General features: G+C 48.2%; 1 protein-coding gene across 3 annotated transcripts; it reads left to right on the forward strand.

Annotated features, from left to right (window-relative positions):
- Positions 1-417: 417 nt before the first annotated feature.
- On the forward strand, positions 418-24,227 carry sult1st6 (sulfotransferase family 1, cytosolic sulfotransferase 6). 3 transcript variants are annotated; one of them, XM_069188377.1, is made up of 8 exons: positions 418-618; positions 1,322-1,526; positions 3,918-4,046; positions 18,587-18,684; positions 19,621-19,747; positions 20,906-21,000; positions 22,053-22,233; positions 22,943-24,227. In XM_069188377.1, exons 2-8 carry the CDS (start codon positions 1,343-1,345, stop codon positions 23,053-23,055), a joined length of 927 nt encoding a protein of 308 aa, XP_069044478.1. In that variant the 5' UTR covers positions 418-618; positions 1,322-1,342; the 3' UTR covers positions 23,056-24,227. The 3 variants fall into 3 exon arrangements, with proteins under 3 accessions (XP_069044478.1, XP_069044479.1, XP_069044480.1); XM_069188378.1 differs by lacking the exon at positions 418-618 and adding an exon at positions 625-981; XM_069188379.1 differs by lacking the exon at positions 418-618 and adding an exon at positions 1,171-1,185.
- Positions 24,228-26,218: the final 1,991 nt, after the last annotated feature.

Genomic DNA, 26,218 nt, shown 5'->3' on the forward strand with positions numbered 1-26,218 from the left:
TGTCTCTCTGTTGTGGGCTGGTTCAGCTCATACAGCTCATTAGGGAGATAATAAGTGATTGCTTATTGATCAGAGTGTCTCATGCAGCTTTGGCTAGAGTATCAGCTTGTTCCCCACCCCCACCCCTCTCTGTGTACAGTAGTGTCTCCTGTCCTGACTGGACTGTCTCACCCAGCTGTGTCTGGAGAGCAGTCAGGGTCTCAGCTTGTTCCACACTCCCACCCCTCTCTGTGTACAGTAGTGTCTCCTGTCCTGACTGGACTGTCTCACCCAGCTGTGTCTGGAGAGCAGTCAGGGTCTCAGCTTGTTCCCCACCCCTACCCCTCTCCTGGTAAATAGCCCCTCTCGTGCTGCCTGGAGTTTCTCACCCAGCTGTGTCCTGAGAGAAGCCAGTGTTCCTGCTCCGGAAGAGTTCAGTTCCTCCCTTGACAGGTCTCGGGTTTCAGGAAGCTCAGCCGGATAGCGTGTGTGCGTGTGTGTGTGTTTGGCGGGTGTGACTGTTCTGGACATTGAACTCGGAGAAGAAAAACACACACAGCTCTGAGGTAATGAGTGAACCGTTACTGGAGCTTCAGAGACAAGATTCGACAGCAACAGAGAAAGACAGAGGAGATACAGGTACAGACAGACAGACAGACAGACACAGGGGACAGAGAGACAGACAGACTCGCAGACACAGGGGACAGAGAGGGAGACAGGCTAGCAGGCACAGGGGACAGAGAGAGACAGAGGAGATACAGGTACAGACAGACAGACACAGGGGACAGAGAGACAGAGGAGATACAGGTACAGACAGACAGACACAGGGGACAGAGAGACAGACAGACTAGCAGACACAGGGGACAGAGAGAGACAGAGGAGATACAGGTACAGACAGACAGACACAGGGGACAGAGAGACAGACAGACTCGCAGACACAGGGGACAGAGAGAGAGACAGACTAGCAGGCACAGGGGACAGAGAGAGACAGAGGAGATACAGGTACAGACAGACAGACACAGGGGACAGAGAGACAGACAGACTAGCAGACACAGGGGACAGAGAGACAGAGGAGATACAGGTACAGACAGACAGACACAGGGGACAGAGAGACAGACAGACTAGCAGACACAGGGGACAGAGAGACAGAGGAGATACAGGTACAGACAGACAGACACAGGGGACAGAGAGACAGAGGAGATACAGGTACAGACAGACAGACACAGGGGACAGAGAGACAGACAGACACAGGGGACGGAGAGACAGACAGACACAGGGGACAGAGAGACAGACAGACACAGGGGACAGAGTGCTGCTCCTGACGGTCTGCGCTCTGCTCCAGAGAGACGGTCAGTCCCTGGACATGACGGAGGACAAGCTGAGCTACTCGCAGGCCATCCAGCAGGCTGGGGACAGTCTGTATCGCTTCCCGCTGCGGCCAGTGGGGGGCGTCCCTCTGATGAGCCTGATCGCAGACAGCTGGGACAGCATCTCGGCCTTCAGCCCTGACCCCGCGGACCTGCTCATCGCCACCTACCCCAAAGCAGGCAAGAGACTCGCTGACTGACCGCTGACACACTGATCCACTGACCGCTGACCACTGACTGACCGCTGACCACTGACTGACACACTGACACACTGAGACACTACTACTGACACACTGATACACTGACCGCTGACACACTGATACACTGACTGCTGACCACTGACTGACCGCTGACCACTGACTGACACACTGATACACTGACCGCTGACACACTGATCCACTGACCGCTGACCACTGACTGACCACTGACACACTGAGACACTACTACTGACACACTGATACACTGACCGCTGACACACTGACTGACCGCTGACCACTGACTGACACACTGACTGACCGCTGACACACTGACTGACCGCTGACCACTGACTGACACACTGACTGACCGCTGACACACTGACTGACCGCTGACCGCTGACCACTGACTGACACACTGACACACTACTACTGACACACTGACACACTGACTGACCGCTGACCACTGACTGACACACTGACACACTACTACTGACACACTGACTGACCGCTGACACACTGATCCACTGACCGCTGACCACTGACTGACACACTGACACACTGAGACACTGACTGACCGCTGACACACTGATCCACTGACCGCTGACCACTGACTGACCACTGACACACTGAGACACTACTACTGACACACTGATACACTGACCGCTGACACACTGACTGACCGCTGACCACTGACTGACCGCTGACACACTGAGACACTACTGACACACTGACTGACCGCTGACACACTGATCCACTGACCGCTGACCACTGACTGACCACTGACACACTGATACACTACTACTGACACACTGATACACTGACCGCTGACACACTGACTGACCGCTGACACACTGAGACACTACTGACACACTGACTGACCGCTGACACACTGATACACTACTACTGACACACTGATACACTGACCGCTGACACACTGACTGACCGCTGACCACTGACTGACCGCTGACCACTGACTGACACACTGATACTGTACACAAGTGACACACTGACTGACACACTGACACACTGATACACTACTACTGACACACTGATACACTGACCGCTGACACACTGACTGACCGCTGACCACTGACTGACACACTGACACACTGAGACACTACTACTGACACACTGATACACTGACCGCTGACACACTGATACACTGACTGACCGCTGACACACTCAGACACTACTACTGACACACTGATACACTGACCGCTGACACACTGATCCACTGACCGCTGACCACTGACTGACCGCTGACACACTGAGACACTACTACTGACACACTGATACACTGACCGCTGACACACTGATACACTGACTGCTGACCACTGACTGACCGCTGACCACTGACTGACACACTGATACACTGACCGCTGACACACTGATCCACTGACCGCTGACCACTGACTGACCACTGACACACTGAGACACTACTACTGACACACTGATACACTGACCGCTGACACACTGATCCACTGACCGCTGACCACTGACTGACCGCTGACACACTGAGACACTACTACTGACACACTGATACACTGACCGCTGACACACTGATACACTGACCGCTGACCACTGACTGACCGCTGACACACTGAGACACTACTACTGACACACTGATACACTGACCGCTGACACACTGATACACTGACCGCTGACCACTGACTGACCACTGACACACTGAGACACTACTGACACACTGACTGACCGCTGACACACTGATCCACTGACCGCTGACCACTGACTGACCGCTGACACACTGAGACACCACTGACACACTGACCGCTGACACACTGACACTCTGACTGACAGACTGACTGACCAGTGACACACTGATACACTGACTGCTGACACAATGACTGACCGCTGACACACTGATACACTGACCACTGACCACTGACTGACCGCTGACACACTGAGACACCACTGACACACTGACCGCTGACACACTGACACTCTGACTGACAGACTGACTGACCAGTGACACACTGATACACTGACTGCTGACACAATGACTGACCGCTGACACACTGATACACTGACCACTGACACTGACATTGACACTGACACACGCACTGGCACTGGCACTGGCACTGGCACTGACACACTGACACAATGACACACTGACCACTGACATTGACACTGACACACTGACACACTGACACTGGCACTGACACACTGACACACTGACCACTGACACTGACACACTGACTGACACACTGACCACTGACACACAGACTGACTGCTGATACACTGACACGCTGACTGACCACTGACCACTGACCACTGACACACTGTCTGACCGCTGGCTACACTGGGACCCTGACTGACCACACACACCTTGACTGCCCGCCTGTCTGTCTCTCAGGCACCACCTGGACTCAGGAGATTGTCGATCTGATTCTGCATGATGGAGATGCAGAGATCTGTCAGCAGACACCCATTGCAGTGAGGATACCCTTTCTAGAGATCACCTCCCCTCCACCCATCCCCTCAGGTAGAGAGTCTGTACTGTGTGTGTCTGTACTGTACTGTGAGTGTCTGTATTGTGTGTGTCTGTACTGTACTGTGTGTGTCTGTGAGGATACCCTTTCTAGAGATCACCTCCCCTCCACCCATCCCCTCAGGTAGAGAGTCTGTACTGTGTGTGTCTGTACTGTACTGTGAGTGTCTGTACTGTGTGTGTCTGTACTGTACTGTGTGTGTCAGTGAGGATACCCTTTCTAGAGATCACCTCCCCTCCACCCATCCCCTCAGGTAGAGAGTCTGTACTGTGTGTGTCTGTACTGTACTGTGAGTGTCTGTACTGTGTGTGTCTGTACTGTACTGTGTGTGTCTGTGAGGATACCCTTTCTAGAGATCACCTCCCCTCCACCCATCCCCTCAGGTAGAGAGTCTGTACTGTGTGTGTCTGTACTGTACTGTGTGTGTCTGTACTGTGTGTGTCTGTACTGTACTGTGTGTGTCTGTATTGTGTGTGTCTGTACTGTACTGTGAGTGTCTGTTCTGTGTGTGTCTGTACTGTACTGTGTGTATCTGTACTGTGAGTGTCTGTACTGTACTGTGTGTGTCTGTACTGTACTGTGTGTGTCTGTACTGTGTGTGTCTGTACTGTACTGTGTGTGTCTGTGAGGATACCCTTTCTAGAGATCACCTCCCCTCCACCCATCCCCTCAGGTAGAGAGTCTGTACTGTGTGTGTCTGTACTGTGTGTGTCTGTACTGTGTGTGTCTGTACTGTACTGTGTGTGTCAGTGAGGATACCCTTTCTAGAGATCACCTCGCCTCCACCCATCCCCTCAGGTAGAGAGTCTGTACTGTGTGTGTCTGTCTGTACTGTGTGTGTCTGTACTGTGTGTGTCTGTACTGTACTGTGTGTGTCAGTGAGGATACCCTTTCTAGAGATCACCTCCCCTCCACCCATCCCCTCAGGTAGAGAGTCTGTACTGTACTGTGTGTGTCTGTACTGTACTGTGTGTGTCTGTATTGTGTGTGTCTGTACTGTACTGTGTGTGTCTGTGAGGATACCCTTTCTAGAGATCACCTCCCCTCCACCCATCCCCTCAGGTAGAGAGTCTGTACTGTGTGTGTCTGTACTGTACTGTGTGTGTCTGTGAGGATACCCTTTCTAGAGATCACCTCGCCTCCACCCATCCCCTCAGGTAGAGAGTCTGTCTGTACTGTGTGTGTCTGTACTGTGTGTGTCTGTACTGTACTGTGTGTGTCTGTACTGTGTGTGTCTGTACTGTACTGTGTGTGTCTGTGAGGATACCCTTTCTAGAGATCACCTCGCCTCCACCCATCCCCTCAGGTAGAGAGTCTGTCTGTACTGTGTGTGTCTGTACTGTGTGTGTCTGTACTGTACTGTGTGTGTCTGTACTGTGTGTCTGTACTGTACTGTGTGTGTCTGTACTGTTCTGTGTGTGTCTGTACTGTGTGTGTCTCTCCCTGTGTGTAACAGTGTGTAGTGGTGTATACTGTATATATCTCTGTCTCAGTACTGTGTGTGTCTCTCCCTGTGTGTAACAGTGTGTAGTGGTGTATACTGTATATATCTCTGTCTCAGTACTGTGTGTGTCTCTCCCTGTGTGTAACAGTGTGTAGTGGTGTATACTGTATATATCTCTGTCTCAGTACTGTGTGTGTCTCTCCCTGTGTGTAACAGTGTGTAGTGGTGTATACTGTATATATCTCTGTCTCAGTACTGTGTGTCTCTCCCTGTGTGTAACAGTGTGTGGTGGTGTATACTGTATATATCTCTGTCTCAGTACTGTGTGTGTCTCTCCCTGTGTGTAACAGTGTGTAGTGGTGTATACTGTATATATCTCTGTCTCAGTACTGTGTGTCTCTCCCTGTTTGTAACAGTGTGTGGTGGTGTATACCGTATATATCTCTGTCTCAGTACTGTGTGTGTCTCTCCCTGTGTGTAACAGTGTGTAGTGGTGTATACTGTATATATCTCTGTCTCAGTACTGTGTGTCTCTCCCTGTGTGTAACAGTGTGTAGTGGTGTATACTGTATATATCTCTGTCTCAGTACTGTGTGTGTCTCTCCCTGTGTGTAACAGTGTGTAGTGGTGTATACTGTATATATCTCTGTCTCAGTACTGTGTGTCTCTCCCTGTGTGTAACAGTGTGTAGTGGTGTATACTGTATATATCTCTGTCTCAGTACTGTGTGTGTCTCTCCTGTGTGTAACAGTGTGTAGTGGTGTATACTGTATATATCTCTGTCTCAGTACTGTGTGTGTCTCTCCCTGTGTGTAACAGTGTGTAGTGGTGTATATATATCTCTGTCTCAGTACTGTGTGTCTCTCCCTGTGTGTAACAGTGTGTAGTGGTGTATACTGTATATATCTCTGTCTCAGTACTGTGTGTGTCTCTCCCTGTGTGTAACAGTGTGTAGTGGTGTATACTGTATATATCTCTGTCTCAGTACTGTGTGTGTCTCTCCCTGTGTGTAACAGTGTGTAGTGGTGTATACTGTATATATCTCTGTCTCAGTACTGTGTGTGTCTCTCCCTGTGTGTAACAGTGTGTAGTGGTGTATACTGTATATATCTCTGTCTCAGTACTGTGTGTCTCTCCCTGTGTGTAACAGTGTGTGGTGGTGTATACTGTATATATCTCTGTCTCAGTACTGTGTGTGTCTCTCCCTGTGTGTAACAGTGTGTAGTGGTGTATACTGTATATATCTCTGTCTCAGTACTGTGTGTGTCTCTCCCTGTGTGTAACAGTGTGTAGTGGTGTATACTGTATATATCTCTGTCTCAGTACTGTGTGTCTCTCCCTGTGTGTAACAGTGTGTAGTGTGTATACTGTATATATCTCTGTCTCAGTACTGTGTGTGTCTCTCCCTGTGTGTAACAGTGTGTAGTGGTGTATACTGTATATATCTCTGTCTCAGTACTGTGTGTGTCTCTCCCTGTGTGTAACAGTGTGTAGTGGTGTATACTGTATATATCTCTGTCTCAGTACTGTGTGTCTCTCCCTGTGTGTAACAGTGTGTAGTGGTGTATACTGTATATATCTCTGTCTCAGTACTGTGTGTCTCTCCCTGTGTGTAACAGTGTGTAGGTGGTGTATACTGTATATATCTCTGTCTCAGTACTGTGTGTGTCTCTCCCTGTGTGTAACAGTGTGTAGTGGTGTATACTGTATATATCTCTGTCTCAGTACTGTGTGTCTCTCCCTGTGTGTAACAGTGTGTAGTGGTGTATACTGTATATATCTCTGTCTCAGTACTGTGTGTGTCTCTCCCTGTGTGTAACAGTGTGTAGTGGTGTATACTGTATATATCTCTGTCTCAGTACTGTGTGTGTCTCTCCCTGTGTGTAACAGTGTGTAGTGGTGTATACTGTATATATCTCTGTCTCAGTACTGTGTGTGTCTCTCCCTGTGTGTAACAGTGTGTAGTGGTGTATACTGTATATATCTCTGTCTCAGTACTGTGTGTGTCTCTCCCTGTGTGTAACAGTGTGTAGTGGTGTATACTGTATATATCTCTGTCTCAGTACTGTGTGTGTCTCTCCCTGTGTGTAACAGTGTGTAGTGGTGTATACTGTATATATCTCTGTCTCAGTACTGTGTGTGTCTCTCCCTGTGTGTAACAGTGTGTAGTGGTGTATACTGTATATATCTCTGTCTCAGTACTGTGTGTGTCTCTCCCTGTGTGTAACAGTGTGTAGTGGTGTATACTGTATATATCTCTGTCTCAGTACTGTGTGTGTCTCTCCCTGTGTGTAACAGTGTGTAGTGGTGTATACTGTATATATCTCTGTCTCAGTACTGTGTGTGTCTCTCCCTGTGTGTAACAGTGTGTAGTGGTGTATACTGTATATATCTCTGTCTCAGTACTGTGTGTGTCTCTCCCTGTGTGTAACAGTGTGTAGTGGTGTATACTGTATATATCTCTGTCTCAGTACTGTGTGTGTCTCTCCCTGTGTGTAACAGTGTGTAGTGGTGTATACTGTATATATCTCTGTCTCAGTACTGTGTGTGTCTCTCCCTGTGTGTAACAGTGTGTAGTGGTGTATACTGTATATATCTCTGTCTCAGTACTGTGTGTCTCTCCCTGTGTGTAACAGTGTGTAGTGGTGTATACTGTATATATCTCTGTCTCAGTACTGTGTGTGTCTCTCCCTGTGTGTAACAGTGTGTGGTGGTGTATACTGTATATATCTCTGTCTCAGTACTGTGTGTGTCTCTCCCTGTGTGTAACAGTGTGTAGTGGTGTATACTGTATATATCTCTGTCTCAGTACTGTGTGTGTCTCTCCCTGTGTGTAACAGTGTGTAGTGGTGTATACTGTATATATCTCTGTCTCAGTACTGTGTGTGTCTCTCCCTGTGTGTAACAGTGTGTAGTGGTGTATACTGTATATATCTCTGTCTCAGTACTGTGTGTGTCTCTCCCTGTGTGTAACAGTGTGTAGTGGTGTATACTGTATATATCTCTGTCTCAGTACTGTGTGTCTCTCCCTGTGTGTAACAGTGTGTAGTGGTGTATACTGTATATATCTCTGTCTCAGTACTGTGTGTGTCTCTCCCTGTGTGTAACAGTGTGTGGTGGTGTATACTGTATATATCTCTGTCTCAGTACTGTGTGTGTCTCTCCCTGTGTGTAACAGTGTGTAGTGGTGTATACTGTATATATCTCTGTCTCAGTACTGTGTGTGTCTCTCCCTGTGTGTAACAGTGTGTAGTGGTGTATACTGTATATATCTCTGTCTCAGTACTGTGTGTCTCTCCCTGTGTGTAACAGTGTGTAGTGGTGTATACTGTATATATCTCTGTCTCAGTACTGTGTGTGTCTCTCCCTGTGTGTAACAGTGTGTAGTGGTGTATACTGTATATATCTCTGTCTCAGTACTGTGTGTGTCTCTCCCTGTGTGTAACAGTGTGTAGTGGTGTATACTGTATATATCTCTGTCTCAGTACTGTGTGTCTCTCCCTGTGTGTAACAGTGTGTAGTGGTGTATACTGTATATATCTCTGTCTCAGTACTGTGTGTGTCTCTCCCTGTGTGTAACAGTGTGTAGTGGTGTATACTGTATATATCTCTGTCTCAGTACTGTGTGTGTCTCTCCCTGTGTGTAACAGTGTGTAGTGGTGTATACTGTATATATCTCTGTCTCAGTACTGTGTGTCTCTCCCTGTGTGTAACAGTGTGTAGTGGTGTATACTGTATATATCTCTGTCTCAGTACTGTGTGTGTCTCTCCCTGTGTGTAACAGTGTGTAGTGGTGTATACTGTATATATCTCTGTCTCAGTACTGTGTGTGTCTCTCCCTGTGTGTAACAGTGTGTAGTGGTGTATACTGTATATATCTCTGTCTCAGTACTGTGTGTCTCTCCCTGTGTGTAACAGTGTGTAGTGGTGTATACTGTATATATCTCTGTCTCAGTACTGTGTGTGTCTCTCCCTGTGTGTAACAGTGTGTAGTGGTGTATACTGTATATATCTCTGTCTCAGTACTGTGTGTGTCTCTCCCTGTGTGTAACAGTGTGTGGTGGTGTATACTGTATATATCTCTGTCTCAGTACTGTGTGTGTCTCTCCCTGTGTGTAACAGTGTGTAGTGGTGTATACTGTATATATCTCTGTCTCAGTACTGTGTGTGTCTCTCCCTGTGTGTAACAGTGTGTAGTGGTGTATACTGTATATATCTCTGTCTCAGTACTGTGTGTGTCTCTCCCTGTGTGTAACAGTGTGTAGTGGTGTATACTGTATATATCTCTGTCTCAGTACTGTGTGTGTCTCTCCCTGTGTGTAACAGTGTGTTAGTGGTGTATACTGTATATATCTCTGTCTCAGTACTGTGTGTGTCTCTCCCTGTGTGTAACAGTGTGTAGTGGTGTATACTGTATATATCTCTGTCTCAGTACTGTGTGTGTCTCTCCCTGTGTGTAACAGTGTGTAGTGGTGTATACTGTATATATCTCTGTCTCAGTACTGTGTGTGTCTCTCCCTGTGTGTAACAGTGTGTGGTGGTGTATACTGTATATATCTCTGTCTCAGTACTGTGTGTGTCTCTCCCTGTGTGTAACAGTGTGTGGTGGTGTATACTGTATATATCTCTGTCTCAGTACTGTGTGTGTCTCTCCCTGTGTGTAACAGTGTGTAGTGGTGTATACTGTATATATCTCTGTCTCAGTACTGTGTGTGTCTCTCCCTGTGTGTAACAGTGTGTAGTGGTGTATACTGTATATATCTCTGTCTCAGTACTGTGTGTCTCTCCCTGTGTGTAACAGTGTGTAGTGGTGTATACTGTATATATCTCTGTCTCAGTACTGTGTGTGTCTCTCCCTGTGTGTAACAGTGTGTAGTGGTGTATACTGTATATATCTCTGTCTCAGTACGTGTGTGTCTCTCCCTGTGTGTAACAGTGTGTAGTGGTGTATACTGTATATATCTCTGTCTCAGTACTGTGTGTGTCTCTCCCTGTGTGTAACAGTGTGTAGTGGTGTATACTGTATATATCTCTGTCTCAGTACTGTGTGTCTCTCCCTGTGTGTAACAGTGTGTAGTGGTGTATACTGTATATATCTCTGTCTCAGTACTGTGTGTGTCTCTCCCTGTGTGTAACAGTGTGTGGTGGTGTATACCGTATATATCTCTGTCTCAGTACTGTGTGTGTCTCTCCCTGTGTGTAACAGTGTGTGGTGGTGTATACCGTATATATCTCTGTCTCAGTACTGTGTGTGTCTCTCCCTGTGTGTAACAGTGTGTAGTGGTGTATACTGTATATATCTCTGTCTCAGTACTGTGTGTGTCTCTCCCTGTGTGTAACAGTGTGTAGTGGTGTATACTGTATATATCTCTGTCTCAGTACTGTGTGTGTCTCTCCCTGTGTGTAACAGTGTGTGGTGGTGTATACTGTATATATCTCTGTCTCAGTACTGTGTGTGTCTCTCCCTGTGTGTAACAGTGTGTAGTGGTGTATACCGTATATATCTCTGTCTCAGTACTGTGTGTGTCTCTCCCTGTGTGTAACAGTGTGTAGTGGTGTATACTGTATATATCTCTGTCTCAGTACTGTGTGTGTCTCTCCCTGTGTGTAACAGTGTGTAGTGGTGTATACTGTATATATCTCTGTCTCAGTACTGTGTGTCTCTCCCTGTGTGTAACAGTGTGTAGTGGTGTATACTGTATATATCTCTGTCTCAGTACTGTGTGTGTCTCTCCCTGTGTGTAACAGTGTGTAGTGGTGTATACCGTATATATCTCTGTCTCAGTACTGTGTGTGTCTCTCCCTGTGTGTAACAGTGTGTAGTGGTGTATACCGTATATATCTCTGTCTCAGTACTGTGTGTGTCTCTCCCTGTGTGTAACAGTGTGTAGTGGTGTATACCGTATATATCTCTGTCTCAGTACTGTGTGTGTCTCTCCCTGTGTGTAACAGTGTGTAGTGGTGTATACCGTATATATCTCTGTCTCAGTACTGTGTGTGTCTCTCCCTGTGTGTAACAGTGTGTAGTGGTGTATACCGTATATATCTCTGTCTCAGTACTGTGTGTGTCTCTCCCTGTGTGTAACAGTGTGTAGTGGTGTATACTGTATATATCTCTGTCTCAGTACTGTGTGTCTCTCCCTGTGTGTAACAGTGTGTAGTGGTGTATACTGTATATATCTCTGTCTCAGTACTGTGTGTGTCTCTCCCCTGTGTGTAACAGTGTGTAGTGGTGTATACCGTATATATCTCTGTCTCAGTACTGTGTGTGTCTCTCCCTGTGTGTAACAGTGTGTAGTGGTGTATACTGTATATATCTCTGTCTCAGTACTGTGTGTGTCTCTCCCTGTGTGTAACAGTGTGTAGTGGTGTATACTGTATATATCTCTGTCTCAGTACTGTGTGTCTCTCCCTGTGTGTAACAGTGTGTAGTGGTGTATACTGTATATATCTCTGTCTCAGTACTGTGTGTCTCTCCCTGTGTGTAACAGTGTGTGGTGGTGTATACCGTATATATCTCTGTCTCAGTACTGTGTGTGTCTCTCCCTGTGTGTAACAGTGTGTAGTGGTGTATACTGTATATATCTCTGTCTCAGTACTGTGTGTGTCTCTCCCTGTGTGTAACAGTGTGTGGTGGTGTATACTGTATATATCTCTGTCTCAGTACTGTGTGTCTCTCCCTGTGTGTAACAGTGTGTAGTGGTGTATACCGTATATATCTCTGTCTCAGTACTGTGTGTCTCTCCCTGTGTGTAACAGTGTGTAGTGGTGTATACTGTATATATCTCTGTCTCAGTACTGTGTGTCTCTCCCTGTGTGTAACAGTGTGTAGTGGTGTATACTGTATATATCTCTGTCTCAGTACTGTGTGTGTCTCTCCCTGTGTGTAACAGTGTGTGGTGGTGTATACTGTATATATCTCTGTCTCAGTACTGTGTGTCTCTCCCTGTGTGTAACAGTGTGTGGTGGTGTATACTGTATATATCTCTGTCTCAGTACTGTGTGTGTCTCTCCCTGTGTGTAACAGTGTGTAGTGGTGTATACTGTATATATCTCTGTCTCAGTACTGTGTGTCTCTCCCTGTGTGTAACAGTGTGTAGTGGTGTATACCGTATATATCTCTGTCTCAGTACTGTGTGTGTCTCTCCCTGTGTGTAACAGTGTGTAGTGGTGTATACTGTATATATCTCTGTCTCAGTACTGTGTGTGTCTCTCCCTGTGTGTAACAGTGTGTAGTGGTGTATACTGTATATATCTCTGTCTCAGTACTGTGTGTGTCTCTCCCTGTGTGTAACAGTGTGTAGTGGTGTATACTGTATATATCTCTGTCTCAGTACTGTGTGTGTCTCTCCCTGTGTGTAACAGTGTGTAGTGGTGTATACTGTATATATCTCTGTCTCAGTACTGTGTGTGTCTCTCCCTGTGTGTAACAGTGTGTGGTGGTGTATACTGTATATATCTCTGTCTCAGTACTGTGTGTCTCTCCCTGTGTGTAACAGTGTGTGGTGGTGTATACCGTATATATCTCTGTCTCAGTACTGTGTGGGTCTCTCCCTGTGTGTAACAGTGTGTAGTGGTGTATACTGTATATATCTCTGTCTCAGTACTGTGTGGGTCTCTCCCTGTGTGTAACAGTGTGTAGTGGTGTATACTGTATATATCTCTGTCTCAGTACTGTGTGTGTCTCTCCCTGTGTGTAACAGTGTGTAGTGGTGTATACTGTATATATCTTTGTCTCAGTACTGTGTGTGTCTCTCCCTGTGTGTAACAGTGTGTGGTGGTGTATACTGTATATATCTCTGTCTCAGTACTGTGTGTGTCTCTCCCTGTGTGTAACAGTGTGTGGTGGTGTATACTGTATATATCTCTGTCTCAGTACTGTGTGTGTCTCTCCCTGTGTGTAACAGTGTGTGGTGGTGTATACTGTATATATCTCTGTCTCAGTACTGTGTGTCTCTCCCTGTGTGTAACAGTGTGTAGTGGTGTATACTGTATATATCTCTGTCTCAGTACTGTGTGTGTCTCTCCCTGTGTGTAACAGTGTGTAGTGGTGTATACTGTATATATCTCTGTCTCAGTACTGTGTGTCTCTCCCTGTGTGTAACAGTGTGTAGTGGTGTATATGTATATATCTCTGTCTCAGTACTGTGTGTGTCTCTCCCTGTGTGTAACAGTGTGTAGTGGTGTATACTGTATATATCTCTGTCTCAGTACTGTTGTGTCTCTCCCTGTGTGTAACAGTGTGTGGTGGTGTATACTGTATATATCTCTGTCTCAGTACTGTGTGTGTCTCTCCCTGTGTGTAACAGTGTGTGGTGGTGTATACTGTATATATCTCTGTCTCAGTACTGTGTGTCTCTCCCTGTGTGTAACAGTGTGTAGTGGTGTATACTGTATATATCTCTGTCTCAGTACTGTGTGTGTCTCTCCCTGTGTGTAACAGTGTGTAGTGGTGTATACTGTATATATCTCTGTCTCAGTACTGTGTGTGTCTCTCCCTGTGTGTAACAGTGTGTAGTGGTGTATACCGTATATATCTCTGTCTCAGTACTGTGTGTCTCTCCCTGTGTGTAACAGTGTGTAGTGGTGTATACTGTATATATCTCTGTCTCAGTACTGTGTGTCTCTCCCTGTGTGTAACAGTGTGTAGTGGTGTATACTGTATATATCTCTGTCTCAGTACTGTGTGTGTCTCTCCCTGTGTGTAACAGTGTGTAGTGGTGTATACTGTATATATCTCTGTCTCAGTACTGTGTGTGTCTCTCCCTGTGTGTAACAGTGTGTAGTGGTGTATACTGTATATATCTCTGTCTCAGTACTGTGTGTGTCTCTCCCTGTGTGTAACAGTGTGTGGTGGTGTATACTGTATATATCTCTGTCTCAGTACTGTGTGTCTCTCCCTGTGTGTAACAGTGTGTAGTGGTGTAATATGTATATATCTCTGTCTCAGTACTGTGTGTCTCTCCCTGTGTGTAACAGTGTGTAGTGGTGTATACTGTATATATCTCTGTCTCAGTACTGTGTGTGTCTCTCCCTGTGTGTAACAGTGTGTAGTGGTGTATACTGTATATATCTCTGTCTCAGTACTGTGTGTCTCTCCCTGTGTGTAACAGTGTGTAGTGGTGTATACTGTATATATCTCTGTCTCAGTACTGTGTGTGTCTCTCCCTGTGTGTAACAGTGTGTGGTGGTGTATACTGTATATATCTCTGTCTCAGTACTGTGTGTGTCTCTCCCTGTGTGTAACAGTGTGTGGTGGTGTATACTGTATATATCTCTGTCTCAGTACTGTGTGTCTCTCCCTGTGTGTAACAGTGTGTAGTGGTGTATACTGTATATATCTCTGTCTCAGTACTGTGTGTGTCTCTCCCTGTGTGTAACAGTGTGTAGTGGTGTATACCGTATATATCTCTGTCTCAGTACTGTGTGTGTCTCTCCCTGTGTGTAACAGTGTGTAGTGGTGTATACTGTATATATCTCTGTCTCAGTACTGTGTGTGTCTCTCCCTGTGTGTAACAGTGTGTAGTGGTGTATACTGTATATATCTCTGTCTCAGTACTGTGTGTCTCTCCCTGTGTGTAACAGTGTGTAGTGGTGTGTACTGTATATATCTCTGTCTCAGTACTGTGTGTGTCTCTCCCTGTGTGTAACAGTGTGTAGTGGTGTATACCGTATATATCTCTGTCTCAGTACTGTGTGTGTCTCTCCCTGTGTGTAACAGTGTGTAGTGGTGTATACCGTATATATCTCTGTCTCAGTACTGTGTGTGTCTCTCCCTGTGTGTAACAGTGTGTAGTGGTGTATACCGTATATATCTCTGTCTCAGTACTGTGTGTGTCTCTCCCTGTGTGTAACAGTGTGTAGTGGTGTATACCGTATATATCTCTGTCTCAGTACTGTGTGTGTCTCTCCCTGTGTGTAACAGTGTGTAGTGGTGTATACCGTATATATCTCTGTCTCAGTACTGTGTGTGTCTCTCCCTGTGTGTAACAGTGTGTAGTGGTGTATACTGTATATATCTCTGTCTCAGTACTGTGTGTCTCTCCCTGTGTGTAACAGTGTGTGGTGGTGTATACCGTATATATCTCTGTCTCAGTACTGTGTGTCTCTCCCTGTGTGTAACAGTGTGTAGTGGTGTATACCGTATATATCTCTGTCTCAGTACTGTGTGTGTCTCTCCCTGTGTGTAACAGTGTGTAGTGGTGTATACTGTATATATCTCTGTCTCAGTACTGTGTGTGTCTCTCCCTGTGTGTAACAGTGTGTAGTGGTGTATACTGTATATATCTCTGTCTCAGTACTGTGTGTCTCTCCCTGTGTGTAACAGTGTGTAGTGGTGTATACTGTATATATCTCTGTCTCAGTACTGTGTGTCTCTCCCTGTGTGTAACAGTGTGTAGTGGTGTATACCGTATATATCTCTGTCTCAGTACTGTGTGTGTCTCTCCCTGTGTGTAACAGTGTGTAGTGGTGTATACTGTATATATCTCTGTCTCAGTACTGTGTGTGTCTCTCCCTGTGTGTAACAGTGTGTAGTGGTGTATACTGTATATATCTCTGTCTCAGTACTGTGTGTCTCTCCCTGTGTGTAACAGTGTGTAGTGGTGTATACTGTATATATCTCTGTCTCAGTACTGTGTGTCTCTCCCTGTGTGTAACAGTGTGTGGTGGTGTATACCGTATATATCTCTGTCTCAGTACTGTGTGTGTCTCTCCCTGTGTGTAACAGTGTGTAGTGGTGTATACTGTATATATCTCTGTCTCAGTACTGTGTGTGTCTCTCCCTGTGTGTAACAGTGTGTGGTGGTGTATACTGTATATATCTCTGTCTCAGTACTGTGTGTCTCTCCCTGTGTGTAACAGTGTGTGGTGGTGTATACCGTATATATCTCTGTCTCAGTACTGTGTGTCTCTCCCTGTTTGTAACAGTGTGTGGTGGTGTATACTGTATATATCTCTGTCTCAGTACTGTGTGTGTCTCTCCCTGTGTGTAACAGTGTGTAGTGGTGTATACTGTATATATCTCTGTCTCAGTACTGTGTGTCTCTCCCTGTTTGTAACAGTGTGTGGTGGTGTATACTGTATATATCTCTGTCTCAGTACTGTGTGTGTCTCTCCCTGTGTGTAACAGTGTGTAGTGGTGTATACTGTATACAGTGCCTTGCGAAAGTATTCGGCCCCCTTGAACTTTTCAACCTTTTGCCACATTTCAGGCTTCAAACATAAAGATATAAATTTTTTATTTTATGTGAAGAATCACCAACAAGTGGGACACAATTGTGAAGTGGAACGAAATCTATTGGATTTTTGAAACTTTTTTAACTAATAAAAAAATGAAAAGTGGGGCGTGCAAAAGTATTCGGCCCCCTTGCGTCAATACTTTGTAGAGCCACCTTTTGCTGCGATTACAGCTGCAAGTCGCTTGGGGTATGTCTCTATCAGTTTTGCACATCGAGAGACTGAAATTCTTGCCCATTCTTCCTTGCAAAACAGCTCGAGCTCAGTGAGGTTGGATGGAGAGCGTTTGTGAACAGCAGTTTTCAGCTCTTTCCACAGATTCTCGATTGGATTCAGGTCTGGACTTTGACTTGGCCATTCAAACACCTGGATACGTTTATTTGTGAACCATTCCTTTGTAGATTTTGCTGTATGTTTGGGATCATTGTCTTGTTGGAAGATAAATCTCTGTCCCAGTTTCAGGTCTTTTGCAGACTCCAACAGGTTTTCATCCAGAATGGTCCTGTATTTGGCTGCATCCATCTTCCCCTCAATTTTAACCATCTTCCCTGTCCCTGCTGAAGAAAAGCAGGCCCAAACCATGATGCTGCCACCACCATGTTTGACAGTGGGGATGGTGTGTTGAGGGTGATGAGCTGTGTTGCTTTTACGCCAAACATATCGTTTTGCATTGTGGCCAAAAAGTTCGATTTTGGTTTCATCTGACCAGAGCACCTTCTTCCACATGTTTGGGGTGTCTCCCAGGTGGCTTGTGGCAAACTTTAGACGAGACTTTTTATGGATATCTTTGAGAAATGGCTTTCTTCTTGCCACTCTTCCATAAAGGCCAGATTTGTGCAGTGTAAGACTGATTGTTTTCCTATGGACAGACTCTCCCACCTCAGCTGTAGTTCTCTGCAGTTCATCCAGAGTGATCATGGGCCTCTTGGCTGCATCTCTGATCAGTCTTCTCCTTGTCTGAGCTGAAAGTTTAGAGGGACGGCCAGGTCTTGGTAGATTTGCAGTGGTCTGATACTCCTTCCATTTCAAGATGATCGCTTGCACAGTGCTCCTTGGGATGTTTGAAGCTTGGGAAATCTTTTTGTATCCAAATCCGGCTTTAAACTTCTCCACAACAGTATTACGGACCTGCCTGGTGTGTTCCTTGGTCTTCATGATGCTCTCTGCGCTTTCAACAGAACCTTGAGACTATCACAGAGCAGGTGCATTTATACAGAGACTTGATTACACACAGGTGGATTCTATTTATCACCATCAGTCATTAAGGACAACATTGGATCATTCAGAGATCCTTGCTGAACTTCTGGAGTGAGTTTGCTGCACTGAAAGTAAAGGGGCCGAATAATTTTGCACGCCCCACTTTTCATTTTTTTATTAGTTAAAAAAGTTTCAAAAATCCAATAGATTTCGTTCCACTTCACAATTGTGTCCCACTTGTTGGTGATTCTTCACATAAAATAAAAAATGTATATCTTTATGTTTGAAGCCTGAAATGTGGCAAAAGGTTGAAAAGTTCAAGGGGGCCGAATACTTTCGCAAGGCACTGTATATCTCTGTCTCAGTACTGTGTGTGTCTCTCCCTGTGTGTAACAGTGTGTGGTGGTGTATACCGTATATATCTCTGTCTCAGTACTGTGTGTGTCTCTCCCTGTGTGTAACAGTGTGTGGTGGTGTATACTGTATATATCTCTGTCTCAGTACTGTGTGTGTCTCTCCCTGTGTGTAACAGTGTGTAGTGGTGTATACTGTATATATCTCTGTCTCAGTACTGTGTGTCTCTCCCTGTGTGTAACAGTGTGTAGTGGTGTATACTGTATATATCTCTGTCTCAGTACTCTGTCCTGCCTGCAGGACTGGAGCTGCTCAGAAACCTGTCTCCACCCAGAGTCATCAAGACTCATCTCCCACTGCAGCTGGTGCCCAAAGCATTCTGGGAAAACAGGTGCAAGGTGAGACACAGAGAGACACAGTACTCTAGTGTCCAGTCAGTGTGTCTGTATTAACCCCTCTCTCTCTCAGTGCAGTGTTAATGTACTGGAGTGTCCAGTCAGTGTGTCTGTATTAACCCCTCTCTCTCTCAGTGCAGTGTTAATGTACTGGAGTGTCCAGTCAGTGTCTGTATGAACCCCTCTCTCTCTCAGTGCAGTGTTAATGTACTGGAGAGTCCAGTCAGTGTGTCTGTATTAACCCCTCTCTCTCTCAGTGCAGTGTTCATGTACTGGAGTGTCCAGTCAGTGTGTCTGTATTAACCCCCCTCTCTCTCAGTGCAGTGTTAATGTACTGGAGTGTCCAGTCAGTGTGTGTGTATGAACCCCTCTCTCTCTCAGTGCAGTGTTAATGTACTGGAGTGTCCAGTCAGTGTGTCTGTATTAACCCCTTTCTCTCTCAGTGCAGTGTTCATATACTGGAGTGTCCAGTCAGTGTGTCTGTATTAACCCCTCTCTCTCTCAGTGCAGTGTTAATGTACTGGAGTGTCCAGTCAGGGTGCGTGTATTAACCCTTCTCTCTCAGTGCAGTGTTAATGTACTGGAGTGTCCAGTCAGTGTGTGTATTAACCCCTCTCTCTCTCAGTGCAGTGTTAATGTACTGGAGTGTCCAGTCAGTGTGTCTGTATTAACCCCTCTCTCTCTCAGTGCAGTGTTAATGTACTGGAGTGTCCAGTCAGTGTGTGTATTAACCCCTCTCTCTCTCAGTGCAGTGTTAATGTACTGGAGTGTCCAGTCAGTGTGTGTGTATTAACCCCTCTCTCTCTCAGTGCAGTGTTAATGTACTGGAGTGTCCAGTCAGTGTGTCTGTATTAACCCCTCTCTCTCTCAGTGCAGTGTTAATGTACTGGAGTGTCCAGTCAGGGTGCGTGTATTAACCCCTCTCTCTCTCTCTTACAGGTGATCTATGTGGCTCGCAATCCGAAGGATAACCTCGTCTCCTATTTCCACTTCGACAGGATGAACAAGACTCAGCCAGAACCGGGCCCCTGGGACCAGTACATCCTCAAGTTCATGAGGGGAGAATGTATGGCCCTCTTCCTCCCCGTCATGCTCTTCATCAGTGTTAAAAGCTGCTGAGCTGCTCAGACCTCTGGGTGCTCACAGCCTGTCCAGACAAGTAGTGTCTTCTCTCCTCCACCAGGGGGCAGTACATCAGTCCAGTGCTTCCGCAGTGTGTGTGTGTTGCTGTGTGACTGGGCAGTTTGTTGTGTTGAGGGGGTGTTCAGTGTGGTTAGAGGTCAGGACCCTTCCACAGCTCCTGCTTACTTCTTCAGTGAGCTCCTGGATCCAGGTAAGTCTGGATCTGTTGTGCTGCCGGAATCTCCAATCCAGGACAACCTGGGATACATTGTTCTAGGAGCTGTATTGATCAGTACAGATCCCAGGACACTGTCAGTAAGAGTAGGGGTGTCCTGACTGCTGGTCAGTACAGATCCCGGGACACCGTCAGTAAGAGTAGGGGTGTCCAGTCCGCTGGTCAGTACAGATCCCAGGACACCGTCAGTAAGAGTAGGGGTGTCCAGTCCGCTGGTCAGTACAGATCCCAGGACACCGTCAGTAAGAGTAGGGGTGTCCAGTCCGCTGGTCAGTACAGATCCCAGGACACTGTCAGTAAGAGTAGGGGTGTCCAGTCCGCTGGTCAGTACAGATCCCAGGACACCGTCAGTAAGAGTAGGGGTGTCCAGTCCGCTGGTCAGTACAGATCCCAGGACACCGTCAGTAAGAGTAGGGGTGTCCAGTCCGCTGGTCAGTACAGATCCCAGGACACCGTCAGTAAGAGTAGGGGTGTCCAGTCCGCTGGTCAGTACAGATCCCGGGACACTGTCAGTAAGAGTAGGGGTGTCCAGTCCACTGGTCAGTACAGATCCCAGGACACTGTCAGTAAGAGTAGGGGTGTCCAGGCCACCGGTCAGTACAGATCCCAGGACACTGTCAGTAAGAGTAGGGGTGTCCAGTCCACTGGTCAGTACAGATCCTAGTATACCAGGTGTTTATACCGCTGGTCTGTACAGGTCCTGGATTATATATACTCCCTGTCTCTCTCTCCCCATGTGCCTGTCTCACCCTCTCTCTCCCCGTGTGCCTGTGTCACCCTCTCTCTCATCGTGTTCCTGTTTCACCCTCTCCCTGTGTTCCTGTCTCTCCCTGTCTCTCTCTCCCTGTGTGCCTGTCTGTCTCTCAGTGGCCTGGGGCTCCTGGTATGATCATGTGAAGGGTTACTGGCAGCAGAAGGACACCAGGAACATCCTCTTCCTCTTCTATGAAGACATGAAGGAGGTAGGACTCTGGAGGAGAGTGACCCCAGCATTGTCCACCACTCACTGACCCCTTCCTCTCTCTGGACAGATCAAACAGCACTGACCCCTCTCTCTCTCCTGACTGTCTGTACTGACCCCTCTCTCTCCTGTGTCTGTACTGACCCCTCTCTCTCTCTCCTGTCTGTCTGTACTGACCCCTCTCTCTCTCTCTCTCCTGACTGTCTGTACTGACCCCTCTCTCTCCTGTGTCTGTACTGACCCCTCTCTCTCTCTCCTGTCTGTCTGTACTGACCCCTCTCTCTCTCCTGTCTGTCTGTACTGACCACTCTCAATTCAATTCAATTCAATTCAATTCTCTCTCTCTCCTGTCTGTCTGTACTGACCCCTCTCTCTCTCCTGTCTGTCTGTACTGACCACTCTCTCTCTCCTGTCTGTCTGTACTGACCCCTCTCTCTCTCTCCTGTCTGTCTGTACTGACCCCTCTCTCTCTCCTGTCTGTCTGTACTGACCCCTCTCTCTCTCTCCTGTCTGTCTGTACTGACCCCTCTCTCTCTCCTGTCTGTCTGTACTGACCCCTCTCTCTCTCCTGTCTGTCTGTACTGACCCCTCTCTCTCTCTCCTGTCTGTCTGTACTGACCCCTCTCTCTCTCCTGTCTGTCTGTACTGACCCCTCTCTCTCTCTCCTGTCTGTCTGTACTGATCCTCTCTCTCTCTCCTGTCTGTCTGTACTGATCCTCTCTCTCTCTCCTGTCTGTCTGTACTGACCCCTCTCTCTCTCTCCTGTCTGTCTGTACTGACCCCTCTCTCTCTCCTGTCTGTCTGTACTGACCCCTCTCTCTCTCTCCTGTCTGTCTGTACTGACCCCTCTCTCTCTCCTGTCTGTCTGTACTGACCCCTCTCTCTCTCTCCTGTCTGTCTGTACTGATCCTCTCTCTCTCTCCTGTCTGTCTGTACTGATCCTCTCTCTCTCTCCTGTCTGTCTGTACTGACCCCTCTCTCTCTCTCCCTCCTGTCTGTCTGTACTGACCCCCCTCTCTCTCTCCTGTCTGTATATCGTGTGTATATTCTCAGAATCCTCGGCGTGAGGTAGTTCGTATTATGGAGTATCTGGGTCGGTCACTGCCTGATGATGTCATCGACAAGATCGTTGACCTCACTTCCTTCCAGAGCATGAAGGAGAATCCAATGACCAACTATACCTTCATCCCTCATAGTGTGATGGACCCCTCTATCTCCCCCTTCATGAGGAAAGGTCAGTGTCTCTCAGTGCAGTGTTAATGTACTGGAGTGTCCAGTCAGTGTGTCTGTATTAACCCCTCTCTCTCTCAGTGCAGTGTTAATGTACTGGAGTGTCCAGTCAGTGTATGTGTATTAACCCCTCTCTCTCTCTCTCAGTGAAGTGTTCATGTACTGGAGTGTCCAGTCAGTGTGTGTATTAACCCCTCTCTCTCTCAGTGCAGTGTTAATGTACTGGAGTGTCCAGTCAGTGTGTCTGTATTAACCCCTCTCTCTCTCTCAGTGCAGTGTTAATGTACTGGAGTGTCCAGTCAGTGTGTCTGTATTAACCCCTCTCTCTCTCAGTGCAGTGTTAATGTACTGGAGTGTCCAGTCAGTGTGTGTGTATTAACCCCTCTCTCTCTCAGTGCAGTGTTAATGTCCTGGAGTGTCCAGTCAGTGTGTGTGTATTAACCCCTCTCTCTCTCAGTGCAGTGTTAATGTCCTGGAGTGTCCAGTCAGTGTGTCTGTATGAACCCCTCTCTCTCTCAGTGCAGTGTTAATGTACTGGAGTGTCCAGTCAGTGTGTGTGTATTAACCTCTCTCTCTCTCAGTGCAGTGTTCATGTACTGGAGTGTCCAGTCAGTGTGTCTGTATTAACCCCTCTCTCTCTCAGTGCAGTGTTAATGTATTGGAGTGTCAGTGTATTAACCTGTCTCTCTCTCTCTCTCTCTCTCTCTCTTCAGGAGAGGTGGGTGACTGGGTCAATCACTTCTCTCCCTCTCAGTCTGAGATGTTTGATGAAGACTATGAGCGACAGATGTCTGGGACCAACATCCCTTTCCGGAGTGGGATCTGAGGGTCTCGCTGTTGCTCATTCTTGACCTGCATCTGCGTCGATTCCGAGAGAAAAAGTAGAGATAGAGATGTCCGTCTGTATTGAAGACCAGTGTCTGTCTTCAGTGTCTCCATTTCTAACAGAGGGACTACAACATCCAGAATACCGTCTCCTCTCCCACAGTCCTCCCTGATTCAGAGACTACATCTCCCATAATTCCATGTAACATCTCAAACTACCTGCAGTCAGACTCCTGTGTGTCTCTGAGTCCAGACAGTGAAGCCCCTCAGAGTCTCACCGCTGGGCTCCAGCAGAGCTCAGGGCTGAGTCTGTAGGGGCTGCAGTCTGACCCCCCACCCCAGACACTGACTCTCACACACAGTCGGGGTCACACTGCCCCCACAGGCCCGGACACTGACTCTCACACACAGTCAGGGTCACACTGACCCCACAGGCCCAGACACTGACTCACACACACAGTCAGGGTCACACTGACCCCACAGGCCCAGACACTGACTCTCACACACAGTCAGGGTCACACTGACCCCACAGGCCCAGACACTGACTCACACACAGTCAGGGTCACACTGACCCCACAGGCCCAGACACTGACTCACACACAGTCAGGGTCACACTGACCCCCACAGGCCCAGACACTGACTCTCACACACAGTCAGGGTCACACTGACCCCACAGGCCCAGACACTGACTCTCACACACAGTCAGGGTCACACTGACCCCCACAGGCCCGGACACTGACTCTCACACACAGTCAGGGTCACACTGACCCCCACAGGCCCGGACACTGACTCTCACACACAGTCAGGGTCACACTGACCCCCACAGGCCCAGACACTGACTCTCACACACAGTCAGGGTCACACTGACCCCACAGGCCCGGACACTGACTCTCACACACAGTCAGGGTCACACTGCCCCCACAGGCCTGGAGGACCAGCTGCACCTGATGTCACCTGCAGGAGAGAGGAGTCACAGTCAGACTCCTGTGTCTCTGAGTCCAGACAGTGAAGCCCCTCAGTCTCACCGCTGGGCTCCTGCAGGGGCTGCAGTCAGACTCCTGTGTGCTGGGCTGTGTGACTGTAGTGTAAGACCTTCCATCTTATTTCATGATCTGGCCCCCAACTTCTCCCCAGCTGCCTCATTTCTGAATAAAAAACCATTTTCCACAATAACCTGATCGAGGATCTGGAGCTTTTCTGTGCGTTGTGGACCTGCGGTTGAAGAGGGTGAGGAAGAGGAAGAGGGTGAGGAAGAGGGGGAGAGGAAGAGGGGGAGAGGAAGAGGGTGAGGAAGAGGGTGAGAGGAAGAGGAGAGAGGAAGAGGGTGAGAGGAAGAGGAGAGAGGAAGAGGGTGAGAGGAAGAGAGGGAGAGGAAGAGGGTGAGAGGAAGAGGAGAGAGGAAGAGAGGGAGAGGAAGAGGGTGAGAGGAAGAGGGTAAGGAAGAGGGTGAGAGGAAGAGGAGAGAGGAAGAGGAGAGAGGAAGAGAGGGAGAGGAATACAGCACCCCTGGAGCAGCTGGGGTTCAGGGGCCTCGCTAGGGGGCCCAACGGAGAGGATTCCTCTGCTGGGCCACGGGATTCGAACCGGCAACCTCCCAGCCCCAGGCGCAGACCCTGAGCCCCAGAGCCAGCGCTGTGCCCCTCAGTCTTAACAACCGCACACAGTACAGGTTGTCGGGGTGCACAGAGCTCTCTCAGACTCCGATCTCGGGGCCGTGTGGGACCGCCCACCCCTGGCACGAGCCCCTTCTCCCACGATACAGCTGCGCTTGGCCTGGCAGCAGCTCCTCTGGTTTGTGCAGTTGTGCGACAGCGGTAGCCTCACTCTGAGCGCTAGGAACACGACGAGACCAGTTTCTGCTCCCGGAGCAGTCGGTGTGGACCTGCGGTTGAAGAGGGTGAGGAAGAGGGGGAGAGGAAGAGGGTGAGGAAGAGGAGAGAGGAAGAGGGGGAGAGGAAGAGGAGAGAGGAAGAGAGGGAGAGGAAGAGGGTGAGAGGAAGAGGAGAGAGGAAGAGGGTGAGAGGAAGAGGAGAGAGGAAGAGAGGGAGAGGAAGAGGGTGAGAGGAAGAGAGGTAGAGGAAGAGGAGAGAGGAAGAGAGGGAGAGGAAGAGGGTGAGAGGAAGAGGAGAGAGGAAGAGAGGGAGAGGAAGAGGGTGAGAGGAAGAGGGTAAGGAAGAGGGTGAGAGGAAGAGGAGAGAGGAAGAGGAGAGAGGACGAGAGGGAGAGGAATACAGCACCCCTGGAGCAGCTGGGGTGCAGGGGCCTCGCTAGGGGGCCCAACGGAGAGGATTCCTCTGCTGGGCCACGGGATTCGAACCGGCAACCTCCCAGCCCCGGGCGAAGGCCCTGAGCCCCAGAGCCAGCGCTGTGCCCCTCAGTCTTAACAACCGCACACAGTACAGGTTGTCGGGGTGCACAGAGCTCTCTCAGACTCCGATCTTGGGGCCGTGTGGGACCGCCCACCCCTGGCACGAGCCCCTTCTCCCACGATACAGCTGCGCTTGGCCTGGCAGCAGCTCCTCTGGTTTGTGCAGTTGTGCGACAGCGGTGGCCTCACTCTGAGCGCTAGGAACACGACAAGACCAGTTTCTGCTCCCGGAGCAGGTGGTGATCCGCACCGGACCATCGCTCGGGTCGGCCCACTCCCCCGCTCGTGCGGAGAGCGTCTGGGGCTCGACAGGAAGCAGGGCTCGTGGTCAGGTGTGGGATCTGGAAATCTCTCGGTGCGAATTAGAGAGAGAGAGAGATACCATCTTGATCCCCTGAGGGATCAATGTGCAACAGCAGCTTAACACAGACAACACAGCCACAGTGTAACGAAAGATGCACGAATAATAATAGTACAATACATACAACACCATCAGTACAGCGAAAAGAGTTACTCACAGTCTGGACACACAAGGAACAAACCAGAACAGAACAGTACACAAAAGATCGTATTGCACAATATGACTATAAATATAAATATGACTGTAAATGTATTGCACAGAAGCGGTTGTAAACAGGAAAGGAAAAGAGCAGATGTGTCAGTTTACTGTCCAGTCCAGAGACAGGTCCCTGTCGGTGGTCCTCTGCCCAGACGCAGGTGGATGTGTTGTACAGTCTGATGGCAGGAGGCCAGAATGACCTCCTGTAGCGCCCCCTGTCGCACCGCGGGTGGATCA

Source organism: Lepisosteus oculatus, chromosome 4, assembly GCF_040954835.1.
Source record: "Lepisosteus oculatus isolate fLepOcu1 chromosome 4, fLepOcu1.hap2, whole genome shotgun sequence".
Lineage (NCBI taxonomy): Eukaryota > Metazoa > Chordata > Actinopteri > Semionotiformes > Lepisosteidae > Lepisosteus > Lepisosteus oculatus.